General features: G+C 32.2%; 1 protein-coding gene across 1 annotated transcript; it reads left to right on the forward strand.

Annotated features, from left to right (window-relative positions):
• Positions 1–4,735: 4,735 nt before the first annotated feature.
• On the forward strand, positions 4,736–8,989 carry LOC111713163 (uncharacterized). The gene is made up of 3 exons (XM_023487978.1): positions 4,736–5,011; positions 5,308–5,399; positions 8,849–8,989. Exons 1-3 carry the CDS (start codon positions 4,738–4,740, stop codon positions 8,972–8,974), a joined length of 492 nt encoding a protein of 163 aa, XP_023343746.1. The 5' UTR covers positions 4,736–4,737; the 3' UTR covers positions 8,975–8,989.
• Positions 8,990–10,901: the final 1,912 nt, after the last annotated feature.

Below are 10,901 nucleotides of genomic sequence, written 5' to 3' on the forward strand. Positions count from 1 at the left end.
CAAAATCAAATATTTAAACCTCAATATCTTTAGAGCTCGATGTGTAAACCTTTGATGTTTCAAACTCAGATTATTCGATTTAACAGAATTCATAGTTTGAAATATCTAAAGTCTGCAACATTTGGTTCTAAAGATATAGTGATTAGAAAATCAGAGTTTGTGACAAAGACTCAATTCTTTTAGTTCTATTATCTGCAACGACCCGTGTAGACTTAGTACAGGGTGTCTCTTTAAAACGTATATTCAAAGAAGATTAAAGGTTTTTTTTGAAAAATATTATCTTTTAAATCTACACATCCATTTTTGAATTGTAAACAGAATGTGCCCTTAATTACAAAAGAAATATATTTGCGTGTTAGTTATAAAAAAACTAGCCTTTGAGAAAATACACAACTGTTATTATGCATGCGTAATATTTTGCGTAATCACGTGCAAAATTCGTATTATTTTTCGATAGTAGAGAAAATGATTTTTTACTCCAATTAGATGTTTTGTTGAAAATTTGAATTTTTACAGATCAATTGATGTGCCATTATGGCGAATATTGTAAATGTAAACCCTACTTTGAGATGACAATTTTTGGTTAAATAGAAGAAAGTTAAATAATGTGAAATTTTACTCTTAACAACAATTAAGCGTCTGAAATTTATGTAGGTTTTTTACTTTATTATGAACTAGCTGGGAACCCAGCTTTGCCATGAAACAAAGTTTTCTTTCTAAGAGTCGATTTAAAACCTAGGTATGGGTCATGTGAGTTTACCGAATTGCTTTGCGCGGAGACAGATGCGTAAATAAGGGGGGTTATTTACCCCCCTCCCCCTAGAATCCTGGGAGTAATTACCCCCCCCCCTAGAATCTTGGAGGTAATTACCCCTGCACTATTCAGGTCCTGAATAGCGAGTTGTTACTTTGTTTTTGTTTTTAAAAAAGGTTGATTTTAAAATTGAATATCTTTTAAATTTGCGAGAAAATAATTCAAATGTGCAGATACTTCAGATATTTCAGAACTTTCAACATATTCTAAATGATTCTAAATTCTAAATTCTAATAGTCAATGTCATTACAATTAGATGTTTTTTTAATAGAAAAAAGGGTATGGGCAATGAAAAATACATTTTTACCTCTAACTAATGTAATTTCCATATTAGATTTATTTAAGATCAATTAACATACTACATTGACGAAAAGAAATTTAGAAATTTAGAAATTAGAAATTAGAATACAAAGACAATATTTTTTCAAAGTTTTGCAGAGTAGCTTTTCTAAAGATTTAAGAAAGTATCATATATAACTATTGTTTTTATCTTACTTAAAATAAATCAAGTTTCTTTACATATCTTTGTAGTTAATGTAAAATGAATGACTATAATGAAGGATATAAAACAAGGTGAAAGAAATGCCAGAAATGAGTGGAAAATGCATATCAAACCCAATTAAAACCAATAATTTTGATATACATCATGATATTTTTCTAGGGGGGGGGGGGGGTAAACAAAGTTTCTTAAATTTTACCCCCCCCCCCTACAGAATCCTTTTTTACTTCCCTGCGCGGAGAGCTTGCAACCTTTGAATCCCTGCAGTAACCCAGATATCCTAAATCAATGAATTGGCCATCATGATAAAAAGTGCTTAATACATTTTATCTGAAATTGATATGATAAATCCGTGTTATCAAAATGTGTGAGATTTTAAGAATTATATGAATTTACAAATTATGAAAATATAATAATTATATAGAGAAAATGGTGTATTTACATACTTTATAAACTTCCAATGCTATTATTAACCGCCCCTTCCGGCCTCCCCTTTAAGATAATTATTTGATGGGATGGATATTAGATAAACTTATATCATAGATTTATAATTTTAAAGCTTTCGGAAATCTAGCCTTCTTACAGAAGCATATCTACTCTGCTCAAGACCTTACTACCGTCCTATTCATCCGCAAGCAAATCCTGGATTCGACCGTTCTTTCGCAATTGTATTTAATGTGTAGTTTGAGCTCGGATACACAAGGGAAAGGTTCAGTTCTAATCCCATCTGATCTAGTTTATTTACATTTTTGTACACCTGGGATGTTGAAATCAATGGGATCGAATTGCCTTGATTCACATGTAAAACAATCTTGCGTATTTAGGGGAAAAACGATCATTTTAAAGCATTCATCTAGTTTTATTATTTAAAATAGAATTCAATATGGAGGTTAAGGTTTTAAAAAACGACATAGATAACTGAGAAGGTGATCTAATATGTTTAACCTTATAAAGATAAAAAAGAACCTAGTAAACTTTAACAGATTAAAAATAGTGTAAGGATATTATTGTAAAAAATCTCTAGCTTAACCGCAGCTTTGCCTTAAATGGACTGCAAATCTTATATTCATTGAGCCTCCAAGCATGGGACCCTTGAAACCTCTACCTGATCAATAATGTGGAAGATATTGTCATTTTTCTAGGTTTAAAAGTTTTAAATTCTGATATTTCTTTATGTTTTACTATTGTAGAGAATAGAAATGCACAGTTCACTTCTGTAAAGAAAAGAGTTCAAAATTATCAACAATAATACCAATTCAGATAAAGCTTTTAAAGGTACCTTTGTAAATCGGGCATTGCCATCTTTACATGGAGGGTCACTTGAAATTGCGCTTACACTCCCTTTAAATGAAACTAAACTTTCTCTGTTAAAGTCAACACAATCAATTTAAAATCTTAGAACCAAACTACCGTGGTTTTCCCTTTAGTCAGTTCTCTAATCAAAATCTAAAGATAATAAAAAATAAATTTAAATGATGATTTTTTATTATCAAAATGATCGTTCACAGATCTGAAATTTGTGTGGATATTTTATCTTAAGCTTGATCTCGATATAGAATTTAGGCACTTTTAAATTTTAGAATTCATTTTGGTTAATTTTAATTAATTTTAATTAATGACAAGTACGGGACATCAAATAGGAACCAAACCAATCCGTCAATCTGCAAATACGGTTGGTTCCTCTTAAAATTACGTTTGTTTCAAGATTTAAGTCGATGCTCAATTGAAACCGGTTTTTGACGGATTTGAGACGCGGCTCAAATTTTTTTAATTCTGTCTGCACGTTTTAGTTCTTAAGGAAAGGGGGTGAAATGTAATATGCGTTGCAGAAATCTTTGAACTAAAAGAAGGAAAATCCCTTTTTTAAACTGCAATCTAATAAATCTAAAATTTTCGTTAAAGTTTTAACATGTACTATGAAGATAAATTTAGTTGAATGCTATGACAAATGTTCGTAGATTAAATTCTGAAATTGTTTTGAGAATTTTAAAAAGCAACAGATGATTAGTCCTGCAAAGGATTGTTTATTTGTACTTACTAAATACTTTCTTTCATTTTCGACGACGTTTAGTTCTTGTAATTTATAATTTACAAACATTTAAATTTTTATATTTGTGGAATTAAAAATACTGAAGTTTTTAAAATCATCTTTGTTATCTTCTAATGCATAAAAATGCATGCTATAAACATTTGTAAAAACTTTAACATTTAATCAATAGTTTGCAATGCATTTGTGAACAGAAAGTGAAACTGTCTTATTTAATTAATTGCTGATATATAGTATTGAAATTTCATGCAAAAAATCAAATTATTACAACCTACATTTTCAGAGACTGGCATCATTTTTACTGAAAGCGATTATTAAACTAACAATTTCACTGAACGAACAATTTTACTGAACGAACGATTTTACTGAACGAACAATTTTACTGAACGAATAATTTTACTGAACGAACGATTTTACTGAACGAACAATTTTACTGAACGAACAATTTTACTGAACGAACGATTTTACTGAACGAACAATTTTACTGAACGAACAATTTTACTGAACGAACAATTTTACTGAGCGAACAATTTTACTGAACGATCGTTCAGTAAGAAAACGAACGCAATTGTTTAAAGCTTTAGGAACTGTAATGTAGGAATCGAATACCTATTTTAAAATTCGACATAAAGCAGGAACCTAATTTTTAAAGATATTGCTTTTAATACAGATTTCATTCATGATACGCTTGCTTACTGCATGCGCTTGAATAAAACAGTCCGACGCAATTTCTTCTAAATCAGTGAGAAGGCAACAGTTATAGGTGAAGAGCCCATCGGTGAAGGTTCGTAGCCGGTGTCACGTTGAATAAGTGGCTTCGTAAGCTTAAAGGACTTGTTATTAACTATAAAAATAAGATTTCGCAAATGTTTATATTTTCATGCTGAATTCTCAAAAAAGTGTATTTTTTTTCGAGGAGACATCTTTAATAATCTTGACTGAATACAAATCACCCCTGTGATCATGTGAGGTTAAACAAATGAACCCAATTGGTTCAACCGTTTTTGCCTTTTTTGGATACAGGGTTACCCACAAATCATGAGCCTTTAGAGACGATTGTATACGGATTTTATTGCATGTAAGGTTCCTTTTAGGTACTGGCTTATTTCTGTGCCTTATCATTAATTAAACCATTACAATACTCAGTTGAATGCAGAAACCAAAAATCAAGCTTTAAATCCTATTTATAGAGTTTCGTGTCGTCTTTACAGTCTCATAATTTGTGGGTAAACCTTTTTTTATTTTGGTTCTTTTACTTTTTACAATTTTAATAGAAAATAAGTTCCACTACAATGTCGACTTGTCAAGTCTTTAGAATTTATCAGAAGATCTTAAGAGATAAATTATATTGTTTATTAAATGAAATTTTAGAGAAAAATGAGCGGAATTAAAATAAATGGAAACCTGAATGAAGGAGGAAATGATGAGTTAAAAAATGGGTGTCTTGAAATTAACAAAATGGAGAAAAAGGTTGGACATTTAGGAATGGATAGTGAAGGAAATGCGGTTGTAGTAAATGGAATGGAAAAAAATAATGGAAATGGAATGGAGAAGTGTAATGAAACATTAATTGAGGAAAATGTGACAATGAACATGAAAGAAGGAGAAAAATCAATTTTTAAGAAATTTGTCAACGGAAGTTTCTTGAAAGGTAAATAAAAAGTAATAATTTTGATTGGTATTATCTTTAAGAAAGTTAAGATTTATCAAATCATTTTAATTCTTAAAAAAATTTCTTTGACGCAAATTTAAGTTTAGCCTGAAGGGCTGGATTGTTCATCAATTTGAGAATACAAATGTTACATTGATTTTTAAATTTAGGATCTCAACTATTTATGCTTATACTATCTTAAAGCTTTAGAAACAGAAAACTCAATACTTTCTGATATTTGTCCAGTGAAAAGTTTTTAGTGTGACAAAATAAGAAAAATAAAAAAGCTTTTTCAGTTCCTCGAAAATATCCCGAACCAGTTCAGTTCATATTCGTCCTAATGTTCAGTATCTGTATCGTTCCTACCAGCAAGATATATATTGACAAGGTATGCATATTCTTCTTCAAGCTGGGTTCTCCTTGTATCTAGGTTCTACTTGTATCTAGGTTCTCCTTGTATCTAGGTTCTCCTTGTATCCAGGTTTTCCTTGTATCAAGGTTCTCCTTGTATCCAGGTTCTCCTTGTATCTAGGTTCTCCTTGTATCCACGTTCTACTTGTATCTAGGTTTTCCTTGTATCTAGGTTCTCCTTGTATCCAGGTTCTCCTTGTATCCAGGTTCCTTTTGTATCTAGGTTCTCCTTCTATCCAGGTTCTCCTTGTGTCTAGGTTCTCCTTGTATCTAGGTTCTATACTTATATCCAGGATCTCCTTGTATCCAGGTTCTCCTTGTATCTAGGTTCTACTTACATCCAGGATCTCCTTGTATCCAGGATCTCCTTGTATCTAGGTTCTCCTTGTATCTAGGTTCTACTTGTATCTTGGAAATGGTCAATTATATAATACCGTTCTGTGTTATTATATAGCGTGTGTATTGACACGGCTTTTGGGTTTAAGACCGGCGCGTGAAAAGCGACGAAATTAATCTTTAACATAACTTTAATACTCAAATAAGTTATTTTGCAAATATCCATTATTTTCGCTATTTTGCCATTAATACTGGAGCAACGTTTTTGTAGAAAAACATTAAAGGTTTTAAAACAGTTTCTGTAACATCCAACCTACTTTTGCTGAATATTTTTCCTGATTTAACACCTCAAGGATGCTTTATTTACTATGCACAAAAGTATTTGTATTTGGGCGGCACGCTACCCTGACACTTTAGTAAAAGTAAATTTAACCTAAATTCTGACCGCGTCAACCTTGTTGCACTGGCTAGTCCTATTCAGTGTCTGCTTTATTTACCCAATGTCCGGGCGATACAGTACAAACTGGGACCGGAAAGGTTGACTCGGCTCGGAAATTCAAATGTACTATGGCTGCCCTACTCCAAATACAGTAAGAAACCAAAGTTTGACAATTTTGTTCGGCTACATAGTGATAGGACTGCCAAATTTTCAAAAAATATTGATATTCCTTTGGAGGAATAAAAAATTTGAAAACGGTTGCAAACCTATGGAAATTAAAAAAGTGTCGTAAGTTTTCAAACAATATGATAATTTACATAAAAAAAATACTAGCTGAAGCTTAGTTTAAAAATGTGGAATATGTTTGAGGTTTAAGTTGGAACAAATATCAAGCGGAAGTTTATATTTATCCACCGGGCAGTAAATAGTTAACCTCAAAACATCCAAACCCTTATACCCAAGGTTATAATGCAAGGAAAGTTAATTGCGGTCGTGTATACTCTGCATACATATTGAAACCAGTTCTTTTTGGGTGGAATTTGTAAACAAGAATAGATGCATCAGTGTTCGTCTAGTATCCGAGCATAAAAAGCATAAGATTTTGATAATTTTGATAATTGACATAATAGTTTCCTATGACCAGAATATTTCATTAATTTTTTTATGTGAAAGATGGATCCCATGTCAGGCTGTAATATCCGTCTTGTGTTTACATTACCGCCCAGAGACAGTACACTGCAGTACACTTCTGAAATAACTTTCCTTGCATTACATCCTTGAATATACCCATGAGTTGAATTTTACCTAAGAGCTTGGTAATATAAAGAGTAGGCATTAGGATTTATACGCAAAACCAGACGCCTCAATTGGGTTCAATAAGAAGCCATAGAATGTCGTCTTTTCTTTGATTTAAAAATATTTTTAGGACTTTTAAGCATTTCCGTCACCAAAAACTTGCGTTTTTTTACGTAATTTGCCGTTAGAAATGCATAACTTTATTATCTTTTTAGGTAAACTTTATCTTAAAACAGACTGCATTGTATATAATTAGTTTAAAAAAATTGGCTACTTAAAACCAAGGTTTTTTCGGACCTTGCTCACGTTACTGGCCTAAACTTCTGCTTTAGATGATTACAAAACTATACCTTATGACATATGACAAATTTTGTTTTGAAATATCTGATATTTTACATACAAATGAGATGCGTAACAAAATCACAATTTTAGCTTTGTTTTAGCGGGAGAGCATCCTATCCTACAACTGATTAAAACAAATTTAAAAGTTTATAACCGTGTCCTTATTTTCCCACCATTTTTAGCATGTACAATGGTTTATTTATTTGATAACTGAGATAACTAGACCTTTAAGTTTTAAGAATTTAAAACCAATACTGCACCCAATGACGTCATATAATAGTGTTCAGAGCTTACACACTATTCGGATTAATTCCCAATGCCTTATCTTCTACTATTCTACCGTCTTTGGAATTTTGCGTCCGACAATGCTTTGGTGACAGTGAAATTGAGATATTAATATTACTCAGCTTTCTGATTACATATATCATGTATGTCAATCTTTGTTAAAAGAAAGGAAGGTTTACAAAAGATGTATATTGTATATGTACAAGAAACATTCACGTAAAATGTGCAATGTTGAGAAGTTCATGAGAACTAACTGTATTTGCAGATTTGTAAAATATACTACACATAAGAAATCAATTTATTCTGAAATAGCTTTCTTGTCTAAATTATAGATTTTATATTTCGAAAATGATTTAATCAGATATATATTTCCAGCATATTGACAGTTTAAAAGATTTTTATGAATAAATGTGTATAGTAAGATGTTTTTATATTTAATTTATATATCTAATTGGTTAATTCGTCAAAAATTTGAATAAATGTTTACATACTCTAATATAAACTTATAAACATGAAAATTAATTAGAGTGGCGTTTTTTTTCTTTCCTTTTGGCCTTTATCTGGTAGCGTTTTATGAGTGTAGCGTTTTTCTAGGTAAACCCTCCTTGTATCCAGGTTCTCCTTGTATCTAGGTTCTACTTGTATCTAGGTTCCCCTTGTATCTAGATTCTACTTGAATCTAGGAACTCCTTGTATTTAGGTTTTCCTTCTATCTATAGTACAGGTTTTACAAAAATCTAGATTCTCTTTAATTGTATCTAGGTTCTCCTTGTATCCAAGTTCTTCTTGCTTCCAGGTTCTCCTTGTGTCTAGGTTCTCCTTGTATCTAGGTTCTCCTTGTATCTAGGTTCTACTTGTATCCAGGTTCTCCTTGTATCTAGGTTCTCCTTGTATCTAGTTTCTCCTTGTATCTAGGTTATACTTGTATCTAGGTTCTCCTTGTATCTAGTTTCTCCCTGTATCTAGGTTCTACTTGTATCCAGGTTCTCCTTGCATCTAGGTTTTCCTTGTATCTAGGTTCTACTTGTATCCAGGTTCTCCTTGTATATAGTTTCTCACTGCATCTAGGTTCTACTTGTATCTAGGTTCAGGTCATCCCTGTATCTAGGGTCTCCTTGTATCTAGGTTATCCTTGTATAATGGTTCTCCTTGTATCTAGGTGATCCTTGCATCTATGTTCGATCCTTTTATCTAGGTTATCCTTGTAAATATGTTCTCCTTGTATTTAGGTGTGTAGAATAGAGTTGCAGGACTTCCTGGAGTCCAAGAACTTGACAACCACTGTATGCAACCTCATGCTCAGGTACAAACACAGAGAATATATACCAACAGAGTTACTTCATGCTCAGGTATAAACACAGAGAGTATATATCAACAGAGTTATTTCATGCTCAGGAATAAACACAGAGAATGTATATTAACAGAGTTTCTTCATGTTCAGGTATAAACACAGAGAATATATATTAACAAAGTTACTTCATGCTCAGGAATAAACACAAAGAATATATATTAACAGAGTTACTTCATGCTCAGGAATAAACACAGAGAATATATACTAACAGAGTTACTTCATGCTCAGGAATAAACACAGAGAATATATATTAACAGAGTTACTTCATGCTCAGGTATAAACACAGAGAATATATATTAACAGAGTTACTTCAAGCTCAGGTATAAACACAGACAATGTATATTAACAGAGTTTCTTCATGCTCAGGGATAAATGAAGAGAATGTATATTAACATAGCTACCAGCTGTGCATCCCAATTTTTTTTAATTCAATATTTTTGTTTAATTTCTTATGGTTTAAATGGATTTAAGGAATTGAAGCTTTGCCACCAACTCAAAGTTTTTAATATCCATATCTTTGCAACCTGATGGTGTAGACATTTGATCTTTCAAACTTAGATTATTTGATCTAACAGAATTCATAGTTTTAAATATCTAAGGCGTGCCATTTTAGGTTGCAAAGATATAGGAATTAGAAACTTAAGTCAGAGTTTGCTGCAAAGACTTTTTGACAATTTTCGCAAATTTGCAAATTTTTTTGCAGATTCTAAAAGTACAGCACAAGAGCTTTCCAATGATGTATCATTTGTCATATTTGGACATAAAACATGGGATTTAGAGGGGGGGGGCGTCAAATTGACCCCCCCTAGCGTATCCTGGTTTTCAAGTACCCCAGCAGGGATAGGGTTAATAATTTCTCTTCTTTATCGTCAGAATTTGCAGAGATGATAAAATCAAAGTTCAATCAGTTTTAAATAAAATATTACAGGTTTTTTATATTTCTTTAGTCCCTGTAAGTAAGCTATAATGAACTTAAACAGAAGTGTGTTCCCTTATCTCTAGGATGTATGAAGAAATCTGAGGATAATATAAGGGCGTAAAGTTGTATCTATAATAAAAATTACTGATCTCTGTTTGTTTGTTTATCGGACGATCATAACTCGTGAACCCTTTGACCGAGTTGCCTAAAATGTTGTTCGGGAAACTCGGTAGCAATTAATAGGGAAAGATTGGTTTGCAGGCAAAGCTGGGTTCCCAAGCTAAATCGTCATAAGTTCATTAATCTCAATATCCCCCCTCACCCCGGACTGACCAGAGTAAGAGTCATTCGGTTTCTTCTATTTGAAATCATACGCGTTTTGGTTTATATTTTAACAACCTTTAAACTAACGGATTTGTTTGTTTAATACTTTTTATTCAGCGTATATGCCGGCAAAAAAAGTATTTAAGAAAGAAGGCTGAAAAATTATGTTTAATAGGAGAAATTGTGATCGAAAGTCACAGCTTTCTGGAATATTGACAGAACCATTAAATCCACATGCCCTCTATGCACAACAAAAGATTGGGTGTTCTGTTCTTGTTCTTAAAGAAAAAATGTAAATTTGATAATGATTATCATAATAGTTATGATAATTCATACATAATATGATAATATAAATATTTATGAATATGGGAGTAGGGGTTTATGTTTGAATGAAAAATCATTGACAAGTCCCCCCCCCCTGTCCCTTCCACAGATCAAATTAAATAATCGAGTACGCTGTGAATCGAGTACGCTATGAATCGAGTACGCTATGAATCGAGTACGCTATGAATCGAGTACGCTATGAATCGAGTACGCTGTGAATCGAGTACGCTATGAATCGAGTACGCTATGAATCGAGTACGCTATGAATCGAGTACGCTATGAATCGAGTACGCTATGAATCGAGTACGCTATGAATCGAGTACGCTATGAATCGAGTACGCTATGAATCGAGTACGCTATGAAT

Source organism: Eurytemora carolleeae, unplaced genomic scaffold, assembly GCF_000591075.1.
Source record: "Eurytemora carolleeae unplaced genomic scaffold, Eaff_2.0 scaffold1261, whole genome shotgun sequence".
Taxonomy (NCBI): Eukaryota; Metazoa; Arthropoda; class Copepoda; order Calanoida; family Temoridae; genus Eurytemora; species Eurytemora carolleeae.

Bases quoted from the DNA above. Each gene is read 5' to 3' on its own strand.
- LOC111713163 (XM_023487978.1), top strand. From the start codon at position 4,738: ATGAGCGGAATTAAAATAAATGGAAACCTGAATGAAGGAGGAAATGAT. The intron at 5,012-5,307 runs GTAAATAAAAAG...AAGCTTTTTCAG, and splicing joins CAACGGAAGTTTCTTGAAAG to TTCCTCGAAAATATCCCGAA. The intron at 5,400-8,848 runs GTATGCATATTC...CCTTGTATTTAG, and splicing joins GCAAGATATATATTGACAAG to GTGTGTAGAATAGAGTTGCA.